Source organism: Piliocolobus tephrosceles, chromosome 1 (genome assembly GCF_002776525.5).
Source record: "Piliocolobus tephrosceles isolate RC106 chromosome 1, ASM277652v3, whole genome shotgun sequence".
Lineage (NCBI taxonomy): Eukaryota > Metazoa > Chordata > Mammalia > Primates > Cercopithecidae > Piliocolobus > Piliocolobus tephrosceles.
Genome location: NC_045434.1, coordinates 175,551,670 through 175,579,468, shown reverse-complemented (window position 1 = coordinate 175,579,468; position 27,799 = coordinate 175,551,670). Strand labels below are relative to the sequence as shown.

Sequence of the window (27,799 nt, the reverse complement as noted above, 5' to 3'; positions counted from 1 at the left end):
AAAAAAAAAAAAAAAAAAAAAAAAAAAAAAAAAAAAAAAAAGAAAGTAGAAATACAAGTTGATTAGACATATAAGAGTCACAAAGAAGACAAGTTTTCTTACGACATTGTTCTTCAAGTAATTCATCACTTTTGCCTTTTATTATTACCTTTCATTATGGCTAGAAAGAGGTGTCAGAAGATGTATTCTCAGATTTGGTTCACAGAATTCACATTTTCATAGAGCATGCCAGCCCATTTTCATTCATTACCTGCTTTATTTCTTCTGCAGTCTTTTCTTTTACCATCTCAATGTTAAAGATTGAACTGAGAGTCTTCAAAGAGAAAATAAAAACCAATTAACACATAATTAAAACAAAACAAAACAAAACAAAACAGCTTAACTCTTATCTCTAAGCCTGTGGCAAACACATCAAGACAGTGAAACAGATTTCCAAAAGTAGAAAACAAGTATAAGAAAACCCACATGCTCGGAGAAATTGGGCCCCCAAGCCTAGACAGGTTTTCATAGTTCTGTTCCTGAAGAGTTTCTATTAGGTTGCCATGTACTTCCCAAATGCTTCACCCTTACCAATGAGTCCTGCAGCACTTTGCAGCTGGTAAGAGGAGAAAGTTTGGTTGTTATTTTTAATTAAACTGCTATGCTAGGGGTCATGGTCAAGGACACAAAAGTTCATAGAAATATTTCTCACTTTTACAGATGGAAAATCACCTTACACAAAATAATTGAACCACAGTACTTATGTTCAAATTTGCAGCCTCTTGTTCTAGGTGTACCATATGACTTCAAGCTTTTTTTCCTCTGTTTAATTAGAAACCTACCTTGTCCTTAGTGAATCCTCTGTTCACAGACTGTTTCCCCAAGGCATCTGTCTGAAATATATAAGACAAGATATTAATCTACACTTTACTCATAAGAACAAAGGTCACTAAACTAGGTGAGTTACCCAATCTCATTAAATAATTTTGCATGTGAGAACTCACTTCTTGCCACTTTTTATAATAATTGTTCTAAAAATTTAACACTACTTTAAAAATTATTGTTGGCTGGGCGCAGTGGCTCACGCCTGTAATCACAGCACTTTGGGAGGCCGAGGCGGGAGAATCAAAAAGTCAGGAGTTTGAGACCAGCCGGGCCAACATGATGAAACCCCGCCTCAACTAAAAATACAAAAAATAAGCTGGGCATAGTGGCGGGTGCTTGTAATCCCAGCTACTTGGGAGGCTGAGGCAGGAGAACTGCTTGAACAGGGGAGGCGGAGGATGCAGGGAGCTGAGATCACGCCACTGCACTCTAGCCCAGGCAACAGAGTGAGACTCTGTCTCATAAAATAAAATAAAATAAATAAAAAGAAATAAAAATAAAAATTATTGTTAATAAGACAACAACTTTCCTCTAAGATTCTGATATTCAGAGATAAGATTTCTCTGTCAGTAAACTATCATCTACTAGTATTGACAGTCCATTCTCCACCTGCCACTGTGGATATGAGGGATTTCTTCCCAGGATTAAGCCTGCTTGGGATTACTGTGCTCTGTCCTGACCTATTCCACACTGAACTATAGAAGTGGTAAGAAATGGAAAGATGTGTTACCCAAGGATACTGCTTATCTCTGACAACACTTGGATGGTAGGCATCCTCAGCAGACTAGAGTCTTTTTGAGTGTTCAATCTTAATGTTTCCTCCATCAAATTAGACTCCCTTCAAAAAAGGCCAAAAACAACTGAAAGTGATTATTTTGTCTCTTAGCCATTATCTCTCATAAAGGTCATAGCCAGTAAATCCTGTTTTGAGTTGTTTCTGATAGTAGGGATAGGTTGTTCTGAGTCTTCCACTCAAGGCTGTGCTTCTCAGAAGTATATTCTACACCTGGGATTCTGAGGCTGAAAAACACTTTCTGCATAAAACCTTGCCTTTAGTCACTCTGTGCTTTAATTAACCCACACTTTTCATAAATGATAGTCACAGAACCTGTACCCACAGATCAGAGAAAAGCCTGTTGAACACACTTTAGCTTTTTGGCCATACACCTATACACTGACAACATCCAGGTGTAACTGTTCCTTCATGTGTAAGCCATCTAAAAAGGAGTTAATTTCATTTTCTGTCTTTTTTTTTTTTTTTGAGACAGGGTCTTGCTCTGTTGCTTAGGTTGGAGTGCAGTGGCTCAATGTCAGCTCACTACAACCTCTGCCTCCCAGGTTCAAGTGATTCTCCCACCTCAGCCTCCCAAGTAGCTGGGTCTACAGGCATGTGCCACCATGCCTGGCTAATTTTTTGTATTTTCAGTAGAGATGGGGTTTCACCATGTTGGCCAGGCTGGTCTTGACTACTGGCCTCAAGTGATCTGCCCGCTTCGGCCTCCCAAAGTGTTGGAACTATAGGCGTGAGCCACCGCACCCGACGAGAATTTCATTTCCATACCACTCATTCTCAGGTGTACCATGAAAACAAAACAAAAACAAAACAAAACCTCCACTTGCACAGCTGCTTTCACCTTTCAATCATGAAGCTTCAGGTATTGGTTTTTATACAATCTCTCTCCAATCCATTATTTGTATCCATTTTCACTTACAGAAATAAAAAATTTAAGCCCTAAGTATAAGCGTATTGCATTTTATCAAATCTAAGACATCATATCTTAAGATGCACCATTATTTTATGCATCAGAAAATGATGCCAATTAAATAGTACAATACTTTCCTGTCACATCAATTATAAGACAATTTTAGTGATGTTAAAATGAGAAAAATAAGAGTGAGCTTTAGAATTGATGAAATAATTAAAGCAGTTGAAGCTACATGCCAAAAATCAGAAACATTTAATACGAACTTTAAATGGGTGCTTTACTTCCCTACTATGGATGCTTTGGAAATCTGTGCGGATAATTTTATGGTTATCATAGAAGTTTACTGGATATTGATATCTGCATTATGGGAGGGGTGCCAAATGAGATGAGTCCTACATAATAAAAAACTTTCCCTCATCCTGTACAACTTTTCAATGTCTAGCCAGACATTCTTGCAGGTGAAAATACCTATAATATTTCAATATTTATAATTACTTGGGCCTAGAACCTTTTTTTTTTTAAAATACAGCTTTAATAAATACTAAAATTTCCAGAAATGCAACTACTATATAACTTGAAAGATTCTACATTGTGATTGTGGAATCACAGGTCACTGATAACACTGCTCGTGGTTTTGGAGGTTTTCTTTTTTTTTTTTTTTGAGTCGGAGTCTCACTTTGTCACCCGGGCTGGAGTGCAGTGGTGCGATCTCAGCTCACTGCAAGCTCTGCCTCCCGGGTTCATGCCATTCTCCTGCCTCAGCCTCCTGAGTAGCTGGGACTACAGGTGCCCACCACCACGCCTGGCTAAGTTTTTGCATTTTTTTAGTAGAGATGGGGTTTCACAGTGTTAGCTGGGATGGTCTCGATCTCCTGACTTTGTGATCCACCTGCCTCGACCTCCCAAAGTGCTGGGATTACAGGCGTGAGCCACGGCGCCCAGCCTGGAATTTTTTTTTTTGAAGACGAAGTCTCGCTCTGTCGCCCAGGTTGGAGTGCAGTAGCGCAATCTCCGCTCACTGCAACCTCCGCCTCCTGGGTTCAAGTAATTCTCCTACCTCAGCCTCCTGAGTAGCTCGGATTACAGCTACCATGCCCGGCTAATTTTTCTTTTGCATTTTAGTAGGGATGGGGTTTCACCATGTTGCCCAGGCTGGTCTCGAACTCCTGCCCTCAAGTGATCTGCTGCCTCAGCCTCCCAAAGTGCTAGGATTACACACATGAGCCAACATGCCCGGTGGTTTTAGAGTTTTTATAATTATTAACATAATACCCATTTGCCAGTCAGTATTTGCTGCTTACATGTTCATGGTTATTTCACAAATAGGTGGAAGCACCTCATGACTACATTAGGTCTCACAGTGTAGTCGTGCCCTAATATTTACATGCTAAAATATGTATTTTGTTAAAAAATGCTTTCCTTTATATTATGGTTAGGGCATTATATTGATTTTCCCACCTGAGGTTATACATACAGGTAGGTTATATTTAAATTTTTACATATCTATTGTTTTATTTCAGGGTGGAAAAGGGAGAATTTTTAAAAAATGTATTATCAAAGGGGGATGTTGAGTCCCATGTGGTTGGGAACCAATGACTCAAAGTAGTAAAGACAAGACTGTGGGAATGGAGAATATGTGTTAGCTATTAGTATTCCTCTATCTAGCTAGATAAAGAAGATAGCAAGTGAATATTTACCTAAGAGCTGACATAATTTAAATTAAATCTTTACATATTCTGCATTTTATCATAAAGCCAATTTTTAAAAATTTTTTTAATTTTAAGACGGAGTCTTGCTCTGTCGCCCAGGCTGGAGTGCAGTGGCGCGATCTCAGCTCACTGCAAGCTCCGCCTCCCGGGTTCACGCCATTCTCCTGCCTCAGCCTCCCCAGTAGCTGGGACTACAGGCACCCGCCACCATGCCTGGCTAATTTTTTGTATTTTTAGTAGAGACGGGGTTTCACCATGTTAGCCAGGATGGTCTCAATCTCCTGACCTCGTGATCTGCCCACCTTGGCCTCCCAAAGTGCTGGGATTACAGGCGTGAGCCACTGCACCTGGCCTCATAAAGCTAAATTTCTAAGTCTGTTTACCAAAAAGGGGCAAAGAACATTCCTATCTAATATTTGAAGTTCATAATATAGTAATATTTCCAAGAGCTATTGACTGGTAACCTTGCTACTGTAAATGTTTATTATAGGAAATGACAATTCTTAAAATATTTGTAGAAAGAATTGTTTGTTCATATAAAGTTGTAAACTATTTGTCATAGGAGTTGAATTTGCTCCCCAACCTTGTTATAATTAACCCATCTACTATTTTTTTTTTTTGCCCAGGCTGGAATGCAGTGGCATGACCTCAGCTCATTGTGCCCTCAGCTCACTGTAACCTCCGCCTCCCAGGTTCAAGTGATTCTCCTGCCTCAGCCTCCCAAGTAGATGGGATTACAGGCATCCGCTACCACATCCAGCTAAGTTATGTATTTCTATTTTTAGTACAGACAGGGTTTCACCCTGTTGGCCAGGCTGGTCTCGAACTCCTGACCTTAAGTGATCTGCCCACCTCGACCTCCCAAAGTGCTGGGATTATAGGTGTGAGTCACCGTGCCTGGCAACCCATCTACTATTAATCCTGTTCTAATTAACTAAACTAGTTACTAAGACTGAGTAGATTCACTTAAAATTTAGGCAAAGAAAGTATTTTCCAAGTAAAATAAACACCTCTAATTTGACTTTAAAACACAATGTAGAATCCCAGTTTTCTACTGTAACTACCTTAATTCAGGCTTCTACATCCCACACCTGGATTACTCCATATTTTCCCTGGCCCTGGCCTCTCCTACACCAGTTTGTTCTGTGCACCACCCTAGGTTAGAATTTTTCAAATAATAGGTTGTGAAATACATTTAGTGGATTGTGATCAGAGTTTTTCAAAAGATGAAAAAGAATAAAAATTAAGAAGAATGGACTGCATGTTGTAAAAGTAAGCATTATTTTGTAAATTTTTTTTTTCAGTTACAATCATATACATACATGTGTACTGAATTGCAATGTAAAATATATTTTTTACTGTGGGTCATGGTCAAAAAGTTTGAAAAACACTGCATTAGAATAATCTTCCCAGACACAGTTTTCAACATACTTTTCCTCAGCTTTGATTCCTATTTAAGGATAATAATGGCTAATATATATTAAGTACTTATTATGCCAGGGATGGGGCTAAAGAGTTTTAAATGGTATTATCTCTTCAGCACAACTCTGTGAAGTAGGTACTGTTATTATTCCTGTTTTACAGATAAGCAAACTGAGGCATGGAGAAGTAACGATTTGCTGAAGAGTCACCCAGCTAGTAACTGGAAGGGTTAGGATTCAGTCCTTGGCATCTGGCCCCAGAGCTCACCCTCTTAGCAGCTAAATTAACCTGCCTGTACTCCTGAAGCCCAAAGAGTTTAATGCCTAACTTATTTCTTTAGCCTTAACACTTCCCTCTCCATTTTAATTGGGTACAGTACCATGCTGTCTCCTGAAACCCCTTTTACTTTCAAAGCTCTTCCTCTGTTTAAGCTAATTCCTCAACATGGGAATGGATGGGGGTGGGTTGGCAGGGGTGGCTGGTTGTCAGGAAACTAAATCTAGTCTGCCAAATATTTTTGTAAATTAAGTTTTACTGGAACAGAACCATACCCATTCATTTACGTACGGTCTAGGCCTGCTTTTGCACTATAATGGTAGAGCTGAGAAGTCACAAAGAAGACCATATGGCCCACAATGCCTAAAATATTTAACATCTAGTCCTTTACAGAAAAAATTTGATGACCCCTGCTCTACATCAAAGTACCATTCCCTCCTCTCTACTTAATTTAAATCTCTCACAACGTTCCTAGCCTAGGTCAAGTTCCATCTCCCATGGGAAATTTTCTCTGATACCTCTAGCCCGCTGTCAAGTGTGCCTTGCCTTGACCACTAGACTGCTCCTCTTGGGAGCAGGAAGTACCCCTCTTATACTTCTATATCTCCACCACGACCACAGTACTTTGCCTAGAAAGAGCAGGATAAACATTTATGGATGGAAACGGAGTTGGGAGAGACTATGTTTAGTTCACCCAGCTGACCCATCAATAAACCAACTTTAAGGATAAGGGCCAGGGTAAGGAGGTTAAAGGAGTGCTGGTAAGCAAACACCACCAATGGGGGCAGGTCTTACCTTCTGTTCCACACATTTGATAAAATCACCTTGCCTGGAACGCCCCACTGGCTGCTTCCGAAATTCACTGCGTTTCTCCAGACGGGACTCAAAAGCAGCTGGGTCAGACCTGATCAGAGGTAAACCAAAGGGTAAACCAACTGGGCCTTTTTGGATTCTCAAATAATAAAGCATCACTTTCCACCTCTACAGAGAAAGGACACTGCCATTCAGAGAGGTTGAAAAATTTGCCTTCAGTTAGTAAGAACTGGGCACAGGCCTAGAAATAAAGAAACCGGAAAAAGAAATCCTGTTATTCAACTGTTGTTAATCCTCGAGGGGCCTGTGTAACATTTTTCTTTTGCAGGCTGTTCCCTAGGTTTACACAGGGCTTAGTCCCTCAGGTACTTACATTTAGGGTACTTAGAATTTTGAGGTCATCTTGCTGGATCACCTCTTCAGGCAAGAATCCTATAGCCTCCTTACTAGGTGTCAAGCTTTTACTTGAATACATCCAGTTCTTGAAAATATGTCCCCCCAACTAGGTTAAACATCTGTTTTATTCAGATCCTAGTGATTTAGAGGCTTTAGGCAGCCTAGTTTGCAGAAGATTTGGCATCTTAGTGTCTCCCTGACCCACCCTCCAAAGCTGCTGCTCTTGGAGGTGAAACATCAGAACACATTCTTTATGTCAAAATGGAGTTGGTCTACAGGTTTGAAGTCCAGGCTGGGGTGCTGTCCCTATTAAGAATTCTTCAGGCTGTGTAGCTAACCATGGGATATTTGGTTTTGTACACTGTGGTGAAGATATCATCCAGGGATTCCAGCTCTTTGGCCATGAGACCCAGAGTTTCATAGGTGAGGTATGTAGGACCCAGGGACATCTTGGCTATCCCTCTGGTGGACTTTCCTGGTCAAGGCATTATAGGTGGCCCCTTCTTCCATAAAATTCCTTTCTGGAGGTTACATAAACCACCACTGCCTTCACTGTCATGTAGATGGGCTGTTTTTCTTCTCTCTGTAGTGGGCCAGCTCCTCCTGAATAAAGAGCCACACCAGGGGTTTCTGCTTAGTAGGGCATGGCACCTGCCTGGCCAGAGGTGCAAGCAGCCATGGGGGCTGTACCAGGACCAGGGTCAACCCTGCTAGTGGCCACAGGGCCTGCCATAGTGAAGGGGTAGAGAGGGCAAGGGACAGCCTGGGCAGTGAAGCTCTTGCTGGGATCTGAGGATATAGAAATAAATGAGTCAGACTCCCTACCTCAAGGGGCTCACTATCTAGTGGGAGAGACAGGCATAAAAGTAAACAGATGAAAGTGCAACAGGTATTATGACGAAAATTTGCTCAAACATCCCCAAATGTTAAGGTGGTTTCATGCCTCTGTACCTTTGTTTATGTTGCTGCTCCCCTTACCTGGAACATCCCCTCCTCTCCATTTTTTTTCAAAGGAAGTTTGCTAATAGATAAAGCTAGAGAGAGACTGGCAGGGACTAGGGTGCGATGAACTTGTGCGGAACATTAAGGAGTTTGAATGTTATTTAGAGGTCAGTGGGGGGATAACAGTATGTATAAATGTTGATGGGAATGATCCAGTAGTGAAGGATGGCAAAACCAGTTATTCATTTGTTCATGAGTGGGTAAGAATGAATGGATGCTGATAAAGTATTCAAAGTATGAGTAGACAACTCTTCAGAGATGCTTGTGTGTAAAAGAGATCAAACACAGATCAACGAGAGAAGCCTGGAGGGGAATGTACATCAAGGAAAGGTTTTTAAGATGACAAATACTTGAGACTATCTCAATGCTGCTGGAAGGAGAGCAAGAATACTCATTCATTTACTGCATAACTGTTTCAAATGGCAAGAAAGATCACTATAGTAGCAGTGAGAGGAACTGGGGTAAAGGGGTCCAGGAATGGAAGTAGGGAACACTAGAGGATAATGGCAATAGCCCAAGTGACGATGATGGAGTAAATTAAGGCAGTAGAAGTAGAGATGAGACAGAACTCAAAGAATTTACCGTACTCTTTGGTTTCCTTTCATAACACAACTACCTTCTTACCCTGCTAAATTCTCTCCCGAGCCCCTTTAATTTTCACCTCTGTTCTCCTTTAGCTCTTCCCACTTGAACTCTTCAGACTCTCCTATAGCCCCTCACATGCACCTCAAGCCCCTCTAAGCTCCCGAGCCTTCCCTCTGGAAGCTAAGGGGTGGTGTTAGGGACCCTGGACTCAGAGTCAGACAAATCCCAAACAGCTGTGTGACCTTTGGCAAGTCTCCTACTCTAGCTGATCCTCAGTCCCCTTATCTTAAGAGGGTTCAATGGGTGATCCGACTGTGACACTACTAGTCTTTGATGCCCTCCTCCCATCCCCAATCGCCTTTCCTTGCAGACAAGGGCCTCAGCTGGCTCTGAGCCAGGCCTCAACTGTCTTAATATGTGACCTTGAGCAAGTCAAGTCCCTTCTTTAGAAGGCGTTTTCCCATTTCTATAATGAGGACAGGTGTCTGAGCTGCCTGCCTCAGGGCTGTCGTAAGAGTCTACCTTAGCGTTTGGAGAACCAAAGCACAGACAAACGTGGAACGAGCCAGGGCTTTGCAGAGACTCCCAGCTCCGACACCAACTAGCTGTATGATCTTGGGCAAGTGACCTAGCCTCGTGGAGCCTGGCTACATCATCTGAAGAGTGGGGACAGTACTAGTGCCCACCTCACAGGGCTGTCCTAAGGCCCAGCAGCCCGGGCCGCCCCTCCTCCCGCCTCCTGCCCGCCTCCAGCCAGCCGGGGCCCGCACCTGCGCAGCTGCTGGATCTTGTCGCGGTAGCGGTCGTAGAAAGGGTTGGCCTGGAGCTCGGCCTCTGCCCCGACCCTGCTGCCGTCGGCGCCCCGCTCGGGCCGGCCCGAGCCGCGGCGCACTGGGAACACGCGCAGTTGCGCGGGAGACACAAGCCCCAGGCCCAGGGCGCGGCTGCGCACCGCGCACAGGCCCCGGTAGAGACCGGCCACCTGCAGGACCGCCGGTCCCGCGCCACCTGCAGCCGCCACCACAGCAGCCATGGCCGCCCCCGCCTCCTCCTCCTCAGGCGCGTCGGCCTCGGCCAGCGGCCCGCGCGCCCGCTCCATCCCGCTCCGAGTGCGCCGCGCCCGCGCTCCGGCACCGAGGTTCCGCGCGCCCAACGTTCCGGGCGCGGGAGAGCGGCTAGGCGGGGCGGGGAGGAGGGGGCGCGCCGCTCTGGCCCCGGCACTGCGCGCTCTCGCCGCCCTGTGTAAGCCACGGCCCGCCTCCTCCAGGGAGGCTGCCCAAATTCAACGCCCTTCCTCCTTCTGGGACCAGCAGCCTCTGCGCGCCAAGTCCGCTCTCTAAAGCCAGCGGACCTCCAGGTCCTCGCGGTACTTGTCCCTGGCACTCGCTGTAGTGCCAGGGACTCTCTGTAATAGTCCGTCCTTCAGCATCGAAGGTCCTTCATCAACTATAATCACAGCAGCAAGCTTCTCTTTACTGAGGTTGCTATGTACAGGACACTGATCGGCTTCATACTCTGTGTGGCAGGTATTATCTTCATCTAACAAATCAGGAAACTGAGGCCGAGAGTAATTATGTGACTTGTTCAAGTTCTACCCGAGAGCTGAGCTCTTTTCAAGATGACAGCTGCCTCCCAAGCCTCCTTTTCCTCTGCTTCCTGACATCCTCCTTGAACTCCAGCCACACTGACCTACTCTCTCCCAAAGAAACACCAGGATTACTCCTTGAAGAGTCCTTATTCAGGCCCTTTTTGACCCCTGGAATCCTCTCTCTTTCCATTCTCTCAACCCAAATGCCACAATATTCCTTACTGTATGAACCAGGTGCGAGGTCCTGGGGTCAGGGATAGTGACATCAACATCTCTGTGTCCCACCTGCTCACAGAACAGGGCCAGTCCTGGAGGGCTCTCTGGGACAGTACTCATCATCAGGTCCTTCTTGTCTGGGTTTTGTCTGATTGAAACCCTTCCCCGGACAAGGGCAGAGCCTTCAACTCTGCTCAATCCAACCTATGCTCGTGGAGATCAGCCCTGAGCCCTGCCCTGTGCGAAGAACAGTGTAATGGAAGATGAGTAAGTCCTTCAAGTATGCCAGCCCATACCTGGCTCACACTCCTCACACTTGCTGTTTTCTCTGTGGATTTGCATGTGGCTGCCTCCTCATCATCTAAGGGCTCAGTTCACATGTAAGCACCTTCGAGGGACCTAAATGACAAACCCCCCATCTCTTTATAGTCTTTATCCCATTGCTCTGTTTCATTCTCTTTATAGCAGTTATCATTATCTGAAGTTCTTAGATCCTTGTTTATATTAATTCATTGAGCTTACATTCTGGAGGAGTGAAACAGACAATAAATAAATATATAATGTTAGGTGATGCTAAATGCTGTGCTGAAAAACAGCAGGCTAAGAGAGAGAGAGATAAGGGGACACTTGAGCAGAGACCTGAAGCTAATGTGGGAATGCTGGGGGAGGAGCCTTCCAGGTAGGAGGAACAGCAAGTGCAAAGGCCCTGATGAGGAGGTTATTGAGTCTGAACAAGTGAGGGCACAGCGGTAGAAATGAGACCAAGAAGGTATAGGGAGCGTTGGTTAGATTGCTCATGCCTTGGTTAAGGACTTTGATTTTAAATGTAATGAGATTGGAAGTTGCTATACGTTTTAAGCAGCAGAGCAACATGATCCTTTTTAAAAGGATCATGCTGGCTGCTGGTGGAATTCAGGGTATGTGGAGGCAAGGATGGAAACTCTCCCAAGGGTGACTAATTTGTCCTAGTTTGCCTGGGACTTTCTTGGCTCTAGCATTGAAAGCCCCACGTCCTGAGAACCACCCCAGTCTTGGGCAAACCAGGATGTTGGTCACCCTACAGGGAGAACAGTAATCTAAGTGAGAGATGGTGGTACTTGGACTAAAGTGACAGAGAGAAAAAAGTGGCCAGATTTTGGTTATATTTTGAAATAAAAGCCTACAGATCTTGCTGGTGGAGTCAGTGTGGGTGTGACAGAATGAAAGGAGTCAAGGATGACTTGCAGGTTTTTGGCCTGAACAACTCGAAGGACAGAGATGCTACTTATGAAGAGGAGGAAGGCTGTAGGTAGAGTAGACTTTGGAGGATGGATAATCAGAGTTTGGTTTTGGACATACTGGTTTGGGATAATTTAACAGACTGGCAAGGAGGGATGTTAACCAGGTATTTGGGTATGAGTCTAAAAGTTCTGAGGAGCATTCCAGGCTGGAGAGATACAGTTGTATACTGTCAGTGTATAGTGATATTTAAAGCCGGGGTCTGGGTGAGATAACTGATGGAATGAATGTAGATAGAGCACTAAGAACTGAGCCCTAGACATGCCTACATTTAGTGATCAGGGGAAAAGGGGGAAACCAGCAAAGGAGAATGGAAAGTAGGGGCCAGTGATATAGGAGAAGAGCAAGGGTAAGTGGACCCTGGAGAGAATTCTGTGCTAAATAGTTCCCTAAGTCACACACTGGAGGACTATAAAGAGGGGAGTCATTAAAATGGTGCCAAGAAGCTGAGCTACAAGCAGTGGTGCAACCTACTGGGAAGGCTGACTTAAGCTTAATTAGGGAAGGGCTTTCTAACTGAGCTGCCCATAAATGCATCAAGCTGCCTCAGGAGATGGTGAGCAAGTTCCTGACTCAAGTGAGTACTGAGTCCAGGGGGATTAGTTGCTGTGTAGGGAAAAATCTACCCTCAGGAGTCAAGCATGGTCCTGATGGTAGGACCAGATGGTGTGAGATGAAATAGATAACTCTCAAAGTTCCTTCAAATGGGAGATGATATGATTCTGGGCAGTTTGTCACAGAGTAGGGGAGCTGAGCTGAGTCCTGAAGGATGAGTAGGTGTTCAGTGGTGGGAAAGTGGGCAGAGGCACTCCTGGGTGAAGGAGCAGCATGAGCACACCTCCAGAGATGTGAATGAGCAGGGTCTGTTCAGGAGTATGGACTAGGCAGAAGGGAAAGGTGTGTGAAGGATGAGGAGGGAAGTAAGGCTAGCAGGAGATGCAGGCCAGATGGTGGGGAGCGTCACAGGGCCTGGTGCCTGGGAAACACTTGTCAGCACTTGAAGGAAGGTAACTAAATAAAAGATAGATTGTTGGAGCCAAAGAAGGAGGTATTGACCACTTGGTTCCCTTGAGCAAGTTTTTTCCTGCAACTTGGTTAGATACTTTTTGAGAACAGGGCTGCCCAATGCTGTGTGTTCCTTGTTACATTCCTCACTGGGGACAGGTATCCCATCAACTGTTCCCTAAAGATCAGCAACATCGGTAAATCCCTGAGGGATGATGGCCCTTTCCTGGGGTCTGCTCTGTGGGTTCACCATAAGGGGTAGGGGCAGACAATTCAATAGGTGAACCAGTCTCTGACAGAAGTAGAAGAGACACTCCACCCAAAAAATGCCACTGGATGAAGTCCCCTCCTTCCATTAACCCAGGACCACTTCACAAGCACTGCCCCTAGAATGCCCAATGCTCAGAACCCAGTGACCTCTCCTTTAGAGAACAAAGGCCCTGGACATTCTGGAGACTCTGATTGGCTGGGCAGATGGGCTGACTGGCTGGGCAGATGGGTGGGTGAGTTCCCTCTCCCCAGAGCCATCGGCCAGGTACCAAAGCTCAACCGTATGGATTCCCAACAGGAGGACCTGCGCTTCCCTGGGAGTAAGTGCTCCTCCAGTCACTGTCACTGGACCTGTGCCTTAGGACTTGGGGACAAACACTTTGCATGGATCGGACAGTGCCTGGCTGCATGGAAGAGAGCTAAGCAGTTAGGAGATAGTCTACTCTAGAAAACTAAGGATTCTTTTAAGGCAAAGACCATGCTCTGATCAACCAGAGAAGATATTATCAATAGCCCAGGACCATCACAGTTGAATGGAGTGGGATGGGACATTGGTGGCTCTGTCAACTGATGAACTTTCACTTTTTTTTTTTTCTTTTTGAGATGAAGTTTTGCTCTGTTGCCCAGGCTGGAGTGCAGTGGCGCAATCTAGGCTCACTGCAACCTCCACCTCCTGGATTCAAGTTATTCCCCTGCTTCAGCCTCTCAAGTAGCTGGGACTGGAGGCATGCACCACCACACCTAGCTATTTTTAAAATTTTTAGTAGAGATGGGGTTTCACCATGTTGGCCAGGCTGGACTCGAACTCCTGACCTCAGGTGATCTGCCCGCCTGGGCCTTACAAAGTGCTGGTGAACTTTTACTTCTTGATGGACTTGCCCATAGTGAAACTTCTCAGTCTGATGGATTGGATGGGTCCTGGGTTAGAAATCAGAGGCTTGACTAAGCCTGGGCAGCACATAGCGTCTCTAGACATAGCTTTTCTGATCTGTTAAGAGTTAAAGGTGGTGCTTAAGCTCCCTGGAAATCTAGCTTTGACTGAATAAGAGAATGATGAGGCAAGTCAACGAGGGAGGGAAGGAATGGTGATAGTAGTTAAGTGGATGGAGTGATTGATGAATGGGTTAAGTGAAAGAAGAATGAGAAACAGTTCAGGCCCCAAGCTACAGCAATCAGCCAGCATGCCTCTTTTTCTTTCTTGTTGCCTTAGTGTGGGTCTCATTGTACTTTGGATTCCTGGGGCTGTGTTCTGTGATAACTGGAGGGTGCATTATCTTTCTGCACTGGAGGAAGAACTTGAGGCGGGAAGAGCGTGCCCAGCAGTGGGTGGAGGTGATGAGAGCTGCCACGTTCACCTACAGCCCACTGTTGTACTGGATTAACAAGCGACGGCGCTACGGCATGAATGCAGCCATCAACACGGGCCCTCCCCCTGCTGTCACCAAGACTGAGACTGAGGTCCAGAATCCAGATGTTCTGTGGGAGATGGACATCCCCGAAGGCAGGAGCTATGCTGACCAAGTCAGTAACCCCAAGGCAGAAGCCCCCGCTCCCCTGCAACCTGCACTGCAGGGGGCTCCACAGCATCCACAGGCCAGCTCCCCATTTCCACTTCCCATCTTTCAGGAGGTGCCCTTTGCCCCACCCTTGTGCAACCTACCCCCGCTGCTGAACCACTCTGTCTCCTATCCTTCAGCCACCTGTCCTGAAAGGAATGTTCTCTTCCATTCCCTCCCGAATCTGGCCCATGAAGACCACAGCTTCAATGCCAAGCCTTTTGCTTCAGAATTGTAGCCTCCTCTCACTGAGGGTGGGACCTGCAGGAATCAGGTGCAGAGTAGGAAATGGAACTAACCTCAGGAAGGCGGTATTGACAGCGGTCAGGACCCACCTGGATGTCATGCTATGAAAAAAAAAAAAAAAGTCCAAGGCTCCCTCGTGTCTCATTTGCTGTTAGGAAGGTAATGTCCTTCCTGTCTGATGGGGTCGCTTTGCAAACCAAGTTGGTTGCTGAGTCTCACCAATATGAACTGGCACTGGAGGTCGGCTGTGGGGAGACGCACTGAACCAGTACTTGTGGATGGACTCAATATCCCTCTGTTCAGTATTTAAAACAAAAATGTGTGCCAGGCCCTGGCCTGGGTACCCCAAGGCACTGGTGTTCTGTGGGATGTGAAGCACAGTTGCCACAAGAGTGATAGCTGCTGAGGGTATGTGAGCTATGGTGATTTACAGTGGCTATGGCACAGGCAAAACGAGTCATCACGAGCCCTGTGAGCCACACTACACTATGGGATGAAATACATTCTTTGTTATTATCGATGATGTATGTAGCTCTTACGTGGTTGCCTCTGTACCTTATTTCTAACAATTCACAAGAACACTGCCAAATGGATATCACGATCCTCCTCTTATGAATAAGAGACAGGTTCCAAGGCCATATACCATACCTTTCTTAGTTGCAGAGCCAGTTCTCAAATCTACATCTGCTTTCATCAAAGTTACTGGTATGAAAGTTATTGATCATCAAAGGTACTGATCTTCCCACCATACACCATAGTGCCCCTTCCCTAATGATACGTCATGTTAGAAAACGCTTGGTGAATGCTTTGGATTGTACGTAGGGTGTCAATGAACTGCCTGACATTATAAGTAGACATATATCCATAGTTTTCACCTTTCCTACAAGAATCCATGTCCCCCTCCCAAAAGTTAAGATCCATCACATGAGAATATTAATAATGTTTGTACTTCTGGAAACGGTTCTAAAAGGTGAGACAAAGATAATACTGGCCATTTGGCTCCAGTTTTGGGTAAGAAAGCCCAGCTCTATCACAGGATATGTGTTTCTCCCTTTCCTTTTGGAAATGAACAAATCCTCTCATTATATTTGTAAGTAATAAAAGCTTTATGTATAGTCATTTACATAATGACTAAGGGGGAAGATCACCAGATTCTGTGTGCGGGGAAGGGGAGGAGGTATCCAGAATCTAGCAAACAAACATGTAGAGTTAATTAATTTTTTTTGTGTGTGTGAAAAAGCTTTAGCTCCTGTATGACCCCTCTTTAGCAACAGATTTTAAGCTTTTTTTTTTTTTTTTTTTTTTAAGGTGGTGGAACATTTATGGCAAACACGCTTTTATGTTGATTCTCAAAATATAAAACAGGCCTAAGTGGAACATCTTGGGTAGACACAGGGGCAGGGCTCACTCCTGCCTCACCTTGCCCCTCCCATCCTCTGGATGCATAACGCCTGAACCCTGCAGCCTTTGCTTCTTCAGGCCACATATCGCAGTCCTTAAGGCAGATTCGTAATTACTTTGGGCCCACCATGTGTTTCTCCTTGCTTTCAAAAGGCGTGAGGCGTCCATAAAAATATAAATCAAAGCAGATTTTTTTTTTTTCCCTTAGAAATCGCAGGGGAGTGAGAGAGGCTTTAGTCAGACACATTGAGAGAAAAAGAAATTTTTTTATTTAGCTAAATTAAAATGGCTGTGTTACTTATATGAAATATGCAAAGCTCAAATCAAGTCATGGAAACCCTGAATTCTCCCTAAACAGAACCAAAATTGCTTATATGTTACCAAAATAGCTCCACTAAAACAAAGTAGATTTAAATTTCTTAATATGAGAAAACAACAAGGTAGGTTAGGTTCGTATAACAAACAATACACGCTCTATAAAGTCTCAGGAATACCCAAATGTGTTCTGGTTTGGATATGAAAGAGGGACCACATCTAGCTGGTGCTGGTAAGCAAGCCAATGAGGTGTGCAGCAAACAAAACCTGTCACTAAAAACAACTCAACAGGCCATTATAAGTATGAGCCCATCACAGCCAAAATCCTCAACTGTGACCGGCAGGACCAGCAAGGGGGGGTGTTGAAGGGGTTATGAACAGCAACCATAAAGAAAGGAATCTCCAACAGAAGGGACAATGGCCAGCAGTAGGTGACGGGAACACACTCTTCAGCTCTGTTGCATCACACATATTCCTGAGGGTCAGGCACCTCTCTGCCTTTTAGATGACACCACAGTCATCTCGAAGTCAGGTATTCTCTTCTTTTGGTTCTTCTTTTTCTATGCTACCTTTTTGCCTCTCTGATTTATGGGGAGGCTCTTTTAGTAAACATTATACGAGATAGTACAAGGCAAAAGAAAACAAGGACCAAGAAGCAGTGCTTTGAGTAACTTAGGAAAGCAGCAGTAGGAGCTGCCAGACTGAAAAGGTAAAAGGATTTAAAATCAAAACCCAAACCAAATTCACTATCCAATCTTCCTCTCAGAGATGAGATATGGCTGGTGAGGCTTGACTACAGCTGAATACAAGTCACAGGCTCAGTAAGTTAAGACAACATACAAATAAAAGTCCCCAATTCACACTAAATAATAGGCTTATGGGACGCTTAAGCCAGTGAGTCTGCTCAACTCAGAAGAAAGGAGTTCAAGGTACCCTACTTTTGCCTGGATGATATGGTACTTTCTCAGGCAGGATGACAAAAATATTCATAGATCTGAGAATGCAGCATAAACACCTCTGCCAAACTTGGTAGGGGGAGAGGATGGTACTATATACTGGCTCAGGGATGATACTAGTCAGACAAGCACAAGGTAGGAAGAACAGAAAATAAACCAAAAAACAAAATGGATTTCTCCACGTATAGCTATCTGATGCAAGAAAAAAGTGCGCACAACAAAGAGTTAAGGTGTCTTCAAAGTATCTGCCTATGAATAAGAATCTGAAGCTAAAAAGGACAAGCTACATTACCCTCAAGTATATTTCATATAAATCAGTTTTCAAAAAAATACCTTCCAGGTACAGACATACTATTTATGGTACAGTATATACAAATATAGCAGTATAATTCAATTTATTGCTAGATTTTTATTTGGTTGTTAGAAAATCTGTAAGGGTGTATATATATTAAAAAAAGGTGGAGGGTGAGAGTGGATGGAAGGCAGCCAGAAGGGTGAGAGTTATTTTCAAGTTACCTAAAGTGCCAGGCTAATTTGTTTTAACCTTTCCAAGAAAGTGAAACTGAGCATAAGCTATAATGAGATAAGGGGACACATTCGTGGGAAAAGACTTCATTTTGCTTTAACTAAATTTTAATACACCAGGCTGAACATCATGTAAAGAAAAAAACAGCCCTTAAATGTTTAAGGGTACCAGACTGTATCCATGGCTGAAGGGCAACCTGAACAAAGTTAAAAAGGAAATGACCTCCACTAAAGAAGTCTGTGGCATGAAAGCGTCTCTACTTTCTCCCTGACTTGGCCTGTAGCAATGTTAAGTTTTTGTAGTTTTTTTTCCTTTCAAGTTGTTGCCCAAAGACTGCTTCTAAGAACAACACAGCAATTCTAGACTCAACATACAGGAGACATGGAGGTATTATTTCTTACAATCTAGGGATCTTTCATGCCAGGTCCACAGAAGCATTAATAGGAAGTATTGTACTTGCTTGTATTAGATTTGAACAACTTGCTACCACCATGTGAAGGCCCCAGCTCCAGGCCTGCCCTGCTATACTTTGGCATCCTTTGGATAGAAAGCCTCTAGCTACTTCTGAGCTGATAATTGTAAGGAAACGGAATATTATTTCACATGTTTCATCTCACAATTTTGGCTTTAGTCACCCCCCAGAGAAACATATCAGGCTCTTGATTAGCCTCTAGGTAAAATCTCAAGGGGTATGGTTTTCTGGGTCAAAATTAGAAGCACAGCTCTCTTCTAAAGCTCTGGGTGGTCAGTGTGAGATAGTGGCTGGGGGAATTTAGCCCTGCCATTCAGAATGGAGATTGTACTGGTGGTGGGAGCCAGCTACGGCTTTAAGACAGACTTAAGTGGGTGGGTGGGGGAAGGCAATCCAGCTCACTCAGCGGGGAAAATGGAGCTCCCCAGTGGATAACTTTTTATGCTCATAAACCCTGAAATAGTACTAAAAATGAGAAAAATCCCCAAGACCTCTCTGATTCCCAGGTTGGGTTTAGCTGAGGGAATAGGAACAAAGAACCAGAATCCTACTTTCATGAGCCATGCCTGGAGTCAGTACTGTCTCCAGTGTCTACTCCCTGAAATCGGTTCCTCCAGCTACCAGGACAAACACCCTGTGAGCGCCTGGGCCTTTGAGAGATGCCTTACGGAGACATGGATGCAGTTTTAGCTGCCACCCACACCAGATCAGCAATTTTTAATAAGTCATCTGTTAACATCCTGTTCAAAACCATTCTTCCTACTTTCCACACAATATGCACAACGCTTTCTTTCATTTAAGTATTTACACACAGAAAAGGCCTATCTTTTAAAGAAAAGACATTTTCTGAGTCTCTATAAAGTGCAGCTAATTTAAGGCAAATTTAAGTGAAATATAAAAGGTGGCTTATTCTCTCTCTATATACATTTCCCAGCTTTAAAAGATAAGGTCTCCTCCCCTCAAAAAAAGGAAAGAGAAAAAAAGAGGGCTTTAATTTTTTTTTCTGGCAATTTTAAAATGTAAGATCTTACTGGTTTTAGGAAATCATAGATTTCTGAACATCATAAGTAAAATGGTCTTCTTCTTTAAAAAAATAACTTTTATATAGCTTCTTCAAACAAGTTAAAAGGTGGCAAAGTATCTGCTACAGTAGTTTGGAGGACTAGAGGATTGATGGGTAAGTAAGGGTTGTTTTGTTGTTAGGTAAGTAGATACTAGGCAGTCCATTTCTAAAATATGCCTGATGAGGCTAGATACCTAAAGCTACCCTTAGCTCGAGGAATGAGTATCTTCCATCTCCATCGGAATCAAATGCTCTCAAACTCTCTGGTTCTGGCATAGCAGAACCTAGGGAGGTCCAGATTTCCTGGTAGGTCAGCTTCCCATCCACGTCCTGGCCAGTCTTGTGGAATAAATCCTGAAGATCTGTCAAAAATGAATTACAAAAAATGTATATGTCTAAACATACAGCTAAATTTAGTTAAAAGTAGTCTCAACTGAATTTAAAACACTAAAAGAAAAGCTACTCCGCAAATTTTGTTTCCATATGGTAAAGTTTAGGATTTCACTAAACCAGAAAGACTAATTTTTGATTCCTTAAGAATATTAAAAAAAAAAAAAAAAAAAAAAAAGGCTGGGTGCAGTGGCTTACGCCTATAATCCCAACACTCTGGAAGGCTGAGGCAGGAGGATTGCTTGAGGCCAGGAATTTGTGACCAGCCTGGGCAACACAGTGAGACACTGCCAAAGTAGAAGCAGTGACAGATAATCGCAGAAGAATGAACGGTCTCATCTTCTCTCTATCCAGTGTCTTCCCTTTAGATTTTCCTGATGTTATTCTTATGTTGAAGGGGTGAAAAGGAATGCAGAGGCCTAATGAGTTAGGTGATAGGAGCTAGCCCATAAAACAGACTTTGGCATATCATGAGATTTCTTGTTGGATGGCTGAGTGGAGACTGGAGGAATGACTTGGAAGCCCATAAAACAATCCCAAACACTCATAGCTTTCTCGGTTTTGACAGGAAATCTAAAGCTCAAAGAGGAAAGTAACTTGCCTACAGTCATGTAACTCTTAAGTGGAATAGAATACAAATTTCTTGTTTTTTTTTTGAAGCTAAAGTCTCGCTCTGTTGCCCAGGATGGAGTGCAGTGGCGCGATCCTGGCTCACTGCAACCTCTGCCTCCCAGGTTCAAGCTATTCTTGTGCTTCAGCCTCCTGAGTAGCTGGGATTACAGGCACCCGCCACCACGCCCAGCTAATTATTTTTGTATATTTAGTAAAGATGGGGTTTCACCATGTTGGCCAGGCTGGTCTCGAATTCCTGACCTCAGATGATACACCCACCTCGGGCTGCCAGAGTGTTGGGATTACAGGTGTGAACGACCAGGTCTGACTTTTTTTTTTTTTTTTTTTGAGGTGGAATCTTGCTCTGTCACCCAGGCTGGAGTGTAGTGGTGTGATCTTGGCTCACTGCAACCTCTGCATCCTGGGTTCAAGCGATTCTCCTGCCTCAGCCTCCTTAGTAGCTGGGATAACAGGTGTGCACCACCATGCCTGGCTAATTTTTCTATTTTTAGTAGAGGTGGGTTTTCACCATGTTGGCCAGGTCTCAAACTCCTGGCCTCAAATGATCTGCCCACCTCAGCCTCCCAAAGTGCTAGGCCACCACACCTGGCCTAGAATACAAATTTCTTATTAGCTAGTCCAGTGCTCTTTCCACTATGTGACACTGGATCTCTGGATCCAGAAATTAAGCAGCTCAAGAACCAGTGACTCAAAAGTATAATGAGATACCATGTAATAACCACTAGGATGGCTATAATAAAAAAAGACAGGCCTTAACAAGTGTTAGGGAGGATGTGGAGAAAGTGGATTGAACCCTCATAAAGTGCTGCTGGGAATGTAAAATGGTACAGCCACTGTGGAAAAGTATAGGAGTTCCTCAAAAAGTTAGGGCTACCATATGACCCATTAATTCCATTCCTAGATATATACTCAAGGGAAATGAAAACATACGTTTACATAAAAACTTCCACATGAATGTTCATGGCAGCATTATTCTTAATAGCCCAAAAGTGAGAACAATTGAAATGTCCATCAACGGATGAACAGACCAAAATGTGTTAGGTCAACAGAATGGAATATTATTCAGCCATAAAAAGGAATGAAGTACTGGCACATGCTCCAACATGAATAGACCATAAAAACATTATGCTAAGTGAAAGAATCATATTGAAAGAAAAAGCACAAACAAGGCCACTTGCTGTATGACTCCATTTATGTGAAATACCCCAAATAGGCAAATCCATAGAGATAGTGGTTAAGAGACTAGTGGTTGCTGGAGATTGGTGGGAGAGGTGACTGGGAGTGACTGTTTAATGGGTACAGAGATTCTGTGCAGGGTGATGAAAATGTTCTGGAATTAGATAGTGGTGATGGTTGCACAACCTTGTGAATATACTAAAAAACACTGAATTAAATGCATTTTAAAAAGGTGAATGTTATGGTATGTGAATTGTATTTCAATAAAAAAGAAGAACCAGAGGACTATATATCTCTCCAAAGTGCATGCTCTCTACTTTTAAAAAACCAGTACACAAGAAAAAGAGCAGTATTACCAGTTGATCTGTATCTTCTTTTTTATTTCAACGGCAATATTGAGCCAAAATGGTTAGAGAATGTTTATCAATAGTTTCTTCTGGTATTTTCTCAAGGGCCTCATCACAAACACTTAGGAAGGTCAGTTATATATATAACTTTTCTATTTTTTATTTTTGAGACAGGGCCTCCCTCTGTCACCCAGGCTGGAGTGCAGTGGCATGATCACAGCTCACTGTAGCCTCAAACTTCCAGGCTCAGGCTATTCTCCCTAGTAGCTGGGATTACAGGGTGTGCGCTACCATGCCTGGCTAATTTTTATATTTTTTGTAGAGATGGGATTTCATTGTGTTGCCCAGGCTGGTCTCGAACTCCTGAGCTCAAGCCAACTGCCCGCCTTGGCCTCCCAAAATGCTGGGATTACAGGCATGAGCCACTGCACCTGGCCGTATATATATAACATTTAAAAAGGACTTGTGTACCCATAATCAAATAGAAGATTTAATTTCTAATACCAAAGAAGGTCAATGAGCTTTATGTTTCTTTAAAAATCTTCCCAAATTCCTTTAATTTCATCATTTATTCCACACCATACCTAGGTTCAATAGGCCTCTTGCTGTTTGGTATTCAGGAAGAGTAAAAATAACTTGAAGGGAGGGAAAACAGTTGCAGGGCAAGGTCCAGTCCATCAAGGAGCTCCTACAAACAAGCATCTGAATAAGGCCCTACTCTCACTGCTACAATAGGTGCAGCAATGCAGCTAATAAAATATCAAAAGCTCTCTGAAACGCAGGAAAGCAGTGGGACACTTGTTCCCAACGTCTTACACCAAGTGGCTAGCTGAAGAATCCTGTTTCTTTTTTTTTTTCTTTTTTTGTGGCATGAGTTTACACAACATGCCACACTACGCACTTGGTCAGCAGTATTCAAATAAAAATATGATTGCTGCCTCAGGTCATTCCAAAAGTGTAGTCATTCAAAAGTATCTAAGGCCTATGCTGAGGACTCAAGCACGAATGTTAAGACTGCTATTCCTTAATCTGACCTAATAGCTTTCCCCCATTCATTCTCATCAAACCTTGATGTAACAATGGAAAGTGGCAGGAAGCTTGCGTTCCCATTAAACACAACACTTACCCTCCTCCCCAAAAAACAGAAAAAAAAAAAAAAAAAAAAAAAAAAAGGAACAGGGAAGAAAAGTAATCACATTTAAATGGTGATATAAAAATTTAAGTCTTCTATGCTTTAAGCATTTAATTGCAATGTGTAGGTAACTCATTCATTTATTTAACAAATATTCAGGAGTACCAGGTACTGTGCTAGGGGCTGGGAGTAAACAAGACATAGTCCCATAGGAAGTTATATTTTGTATCTCCCCAGGAAATTATAACAGAGTGACATATGCTAAACAGGGGCAAACAAAATTTAAGAGCACACAGGAGGAGCCTAATCCAGTCAAGGGATAGAACATGCACTGTTGGAAGCAATGCAAACACATTTTTCTGTGAATCACATCCTTTCTACTAATATTTAGCTGATTTTCAGTAAAAGGGCCCTTCATTTTTGGAGGGCCCTGACAAACAGGGTCGACTTTTACTTTATTTTACTAATCTCATGGTATTGTATTTGCTTTCATGTCTTCTCCATTAGACTGTAATATTCTTGAAGAAAGAAAATGAGACCATATCTTACACTGTATTCTTATTGCTTAGCACTAGGTTTAATGAGGCACTCAGTGAATGAAGACCCTAAAAAACAATAACAGAAAGACAATATAGTACACTGGTTAAAAGTGCAAGCTTTGGCCAGGTGACGTGGTTCATGCTTATAATCCCAGCACTTTGGTAGGCCGCGGCAGGCAGATCATTTGAGGTCAGGAGTTCAAGACCAGCCTGGCCAACATGGTGAAACCCTATCTTTACTAAAAATACAAAAAAGTAGCCGGGCATAGTGGTGCACACCTTTCATCCCAGCTACTTGGGAGGCTGAGGCATGAGAATTGCTTAACCCTAGGAGGCGGAGGTTGCAGTGAGACCAGACTGTGCCACTGCACTCCAGCCTGGGGGTCTAAAAAAAAAAAAAGAAAGTACCAGCTTTGGCATCAGACTGTCTTGGTTTGCGTTCTGTTTCAATCAATTATTTGCTGTGTGGACTCAGGCAGTTTCCCTATCAGTAACATAGGTATAATACATAAATACTTATGTTCATGGAGTGGTTATCAGGATTATATGACATAATGCTTATCAAGTATCTGGCACTTGATATCTGCTCAATAAATGTTAGATCATATATATTTTTGACAAGTGAAAATAAACATTAAAAAGTTATTACTTGGAACATTCCCATTACTACCCCATGGTATAAAAATTTACCTTCAATGCTAGAAACTCCTGGTAGAGAGACAGGTCTTAATTGGGCAGCTTTCTCAACTGGATCTCCAAGAAACTGTGAAAATTTTGGCAATGCTGATGGCTTTGATGTGAAACTCTCTACTTGCTCTGTAACAAATACATATAGTTTTATTTAGTATTATTGAATCTAACACCAAAGTAAACAAGTATCGAAGGTCACCTTTTAGAAAAATTGGATATACAATTAATTTAGAGAAACATTTGAGAATTAAGTAGCATAGTGACTATGTGAAGTTAAAGGCTTGGATTGAGACATTTGTGGGCAAGGAAGGACCAATCAGTATTATACTACATTAAGGTTTGCAGCAGCAGTCCCATTAGAAGATCTTACAGTACAAGCTGGCATTACACGTTTAGATGGTAAGAGCTTAAGCTGTCAAGTGACAAGAACATAGCGGCTGGATATCAAAGATCTTGACATCCTAGGAGATGTGCTTTAAACCTAGTCTAGGGGTATGTGCCACCTACTAAGCTAGTGCTAAGACTGCGACCGTAGATGATGTAGCACAATGTTAGGACAAGGCATTCCACCACAATTCTGTCTCCTATCTAAGAGAATCCAAGAGAGGTTATACTGCTTTTCTAAAACAGAAAAATACTTGTGTGCAGAAAGGGTCAAAGCCAACACAGTCCGGTGCCTTGATTATGCCCTCACAGGGTCTAAATCAGTGGAGGCTAATGTATCTGCTAATATTGATCAGACAGGTCCATACCTAAAGCCAAAGACCCTTTCAACCCAAAGATCCCATCATTATTTTTGTTAACGATTTTCAGAAAGATGAACATTTATTTTTAAATACATGTTATGCACTTACAGAAGGGAAAAGACTCCCATAAACAACTTTCAGGGCTGGTTTAATATACGCTATGACAGTAACATTTTTGCCTATAATTGGATGCAGACAGCATGGAGAATTCTATTTCCAGCTAAACATTACCGATTCTTCCCTTAATAGACTAGAGTACAAATCATGTACAAAATGGGCCTTTCCTAAATGAAAGCAAAGTGTATCAGCTTCATCTCGGTGCGTTCAGGCATCACTCGCTCGGTGCGATCAGTACTGCTGGAACACCTTCCCTACTCCCCGTGTAGGAGGCAAGCTGCTCAAGCCTCCATGAAATATTAAGAAGCTGGCTCTACTCTCACCTTCATCGGCGGTCTCTGGAGGCCTGTTGCTCTCAGGTTTGTTTGTAAGAGCACTGATCAGCTGGAGTTTCTCTCTTAGCTTGGATACCTGAGAATTTGAACTATCTTCTTTCTGCCCAAAACAAAGATTACAGAAGGTTTAAGGTGGTAGTAAGACTTCATCTAAATGTCCACTGTATTCCCAGAGCCTGTTTAGCATGTAGTGCTTGACCCTCAGTAGGTTCCCTATAAAGACAATAAAAGAATGAATCAACATATACTGGTGATGTCTTTGGTCCTCAGCGCTGATAAGTATCTTGCTGGATTTGAGACCATTAAGGGAACATTATGCTATAGATGATCTGATTCACTGTGAACATTTGGCTGATGGGGGAAGGAATGCATGTGTCAGCAGTAAAGGAAATGTACCCTTGCTCAGGTGCCTATCTAACACCCATTTCCTAAATGAGCAGGATCTTGTTTTCTAGGAGCTATTTCACACTAACTAAATAACTTTCCGAAATATCTTGCTTCACCTTGTGACTAGACCACTTCAGGCAGAATTTCATGCTCTTAACACCTTACAAAAAGAAGCAACTGAACAAAAACAAATCACAAGTTTTCCCCTGATCTCCCCTGGAGACGATTCAACTGGTAGCAGAAACTGTTAGGACACAAAGAAGGAGCTGTAATATTTCTAATTCAAAGTCTTGCTTGCTCATATCTTTTACAGTTTTTTCCCCCATACCCTGCCTCATTCCCAGGAGTATTAAGAGTGGCATAAACAAATACATTTAATTATAAAAAGAGAGACATCTGGTTTCTATAAGGCTTGTTTCTAACTGCTTAGACAAGTGTGAAAGGTCCTGAGCCTATGTTTAATTAGAACACCAACTCATTACACATTTTTAATTAATTATTATGATTTACTTATCTTGTATAATTATTATGTATTTACTTATCGTGCCCCTATCTTATTTCTACTCTAATAGTTACTGTACAGTAGTTCACTCAGTTTATTTAGGGAGCTAAAATATGAACATATGTAGTGAAAACTAGGTACTAAATGCTTGAATAATTAATGGTAAGGAGAAATTGTATCTGGTTAGGATGTTTGGATACGGTAGGACAAAGGAACTGATACACTGAGATGACAGTTAAAAACAAAAAGGGCCTGAAAGCAAAGCCAAGATGAAATTTATGTACATGTGTGTACTAGTGTGTTCTGACATTTATTGTTAAAATGTGAACTGTGGCTGAAATTGCTACTATTTTCTAATAGTAACTACCTGTTAGTTTTTTGTGCTCAACATTTATATCTGGCTCTTAAGGTTTTCTGTCTTCTCTAGGTGAGGTTTAAAAAAAATTTGTAGAAGCAGTTAGAAAACTCAACAAAAGCTTAGCTTATGATGCAATAAAACCTTAATATATTGTGACTTTATCTAGATAATATAAAACTATTAAGGAAGTAAAATTAAAGATGGAAAGCATTACATCAAAAGCTGCCTGTACTGTGGTTCCAGTTCATTTCCTCTGAACCTCAGATCTTCCCAACTTCTCAAACATAATATGCATCTGAGATGGTAATTTAGTCACTTGGTCATAATCTTCCTGGCTTTTCCTTTATCTTAGCCCATAGTTTAACTCTGTAATCAGAGAATACTGTAATCACACTTTCTTTCCTGGAATATCAAAGCATATCATAGATTGCTTGTCTTGACAGTATATCTGTCTGGGAAGAACAAAAAAGGGGAAGGTACAAGGTGAAGGGAACTGGCTGAGGTTTAAATGGACTATGAATAAAATGAGATTGCAATATAAAAATAGGAAATAATTTTTAGATGAGACACCATTTTCAGATGATCTCTGCCTCTGTCCCCCGTCATTAGTACAGATAACTTACTGTCTTAGCATAAAAGTCATTTCCTTAGGGAAGCCTTCTTGATCTTATCATATCCTGTATTTGTCCTTTATAATACTTATCATACTCACGATTCATGACCTGTTCAATTATGTGTTTACTTATCATACTCATGATTCATGACCTGTTCAATTATGTGTT

At 42.7% G+C, this 27,799-nt stretch overlaps 3 protein-coding genes across 7 annotated transcripts in view; 1 reads left to right on the top strand and 2 right to left on the bottom strand.

The window, feature by feature from the left end:
* Positions 1-10,024, bottom strand: part of ATPAF1 (ATP synthase mitochondrial F1 complex assembly factor 1) — a 32,946-nt gene extending 22,922 nt beyond the window's left edge. Inside the window, exons 1-4 of one of the 2 annotated variants that reach the window (XM_023221532.1) lie at positions 9,544-10,024; positions 6,773-6,881; positions 822-872; positions 251-313 (exon numbers count right to left, since the gene is read on the bottom strand). In XM_023221532.1, the coding sequence (XP_023077300.1) occupies positions 251-313; positions 822-872; positions 6,773-6,881; positions 9,544-9,872 (552 nt within the window). In that variant the 5' untranslated portion in view covers positions 9,873-10,024. The remainder of the gene's footprint in view (positions 1-250; positions 314-821; positions 873-6,772; positions 6,882-9,543) is intronic. The other variant, XM_023221531.3, reaches the window with a different exon arrangement.
* Positions 10,025-13,312: 3,288 nt separating this feature from the next.
* TEX38 (testis expressed 38) lies at positions 13,313-15,049 on the top strand. Of its 3 annotated transcripts, none has more exons than XM_023221533.1 (2): positions 13,313-13,450; positions 14,341-15,049. In XM_023221533.1, the coding sequence occupies exons 1-2, from the start codon at positions 13,414-13,416 to the stop codon at positions 14,922-14,924; spliced, it is 621 nt and encodes a 206-aa protein (XP_023077301.1). In that variant the 5' UTR covers positions 13,313-13,413; the 3' UTR covers positions 14,925-15,049. The 3 variants fall into 3 exon arrangements, with proteins under 3 accessions (XP_023077301.1, XP_023077303.1, XP_023077302.1); XM_023221535.2 differs by having other exon boundaries at positions 13,333-13,450; positions 14,492-15,049; XM_023221534.2 differs by having other exon boundaries at positions 13,333-13,450; positions 14,420-15,049.
* Positions 15,050-16,579: 1,530 nt separating this feature from the next.
* The window catches only part of EFCAB14 (EF-hand calcium binding domain 14), a 41,593-nt gene continuing 30,373 nt past the window's right edge, over positions 16,580-27,799 (bottom strand). For both annotated transcript variants that reach the window (XM_023221529.2, XM_023221530.2), the window contains 3 exons: positions 25,759-25,870; positions 24,573-24,698; positions 16,580-20,027 (listed from right to left, as the gene is read on the bottom strand). In XM_023221529.2, coding sequence (XP_023077297.1) covers positions 19,852-20,027; positions 24,573-24,698; positions 25,759-25,870 — 414 coding nt within the window. In that variant the 3' untranslated portion in view covers positions 16,580-19,851. The remainder of the gene's footprint in view (positions 20,028-24,572; positions 24,699-25,758; positions 25,871-27,799) is intronic.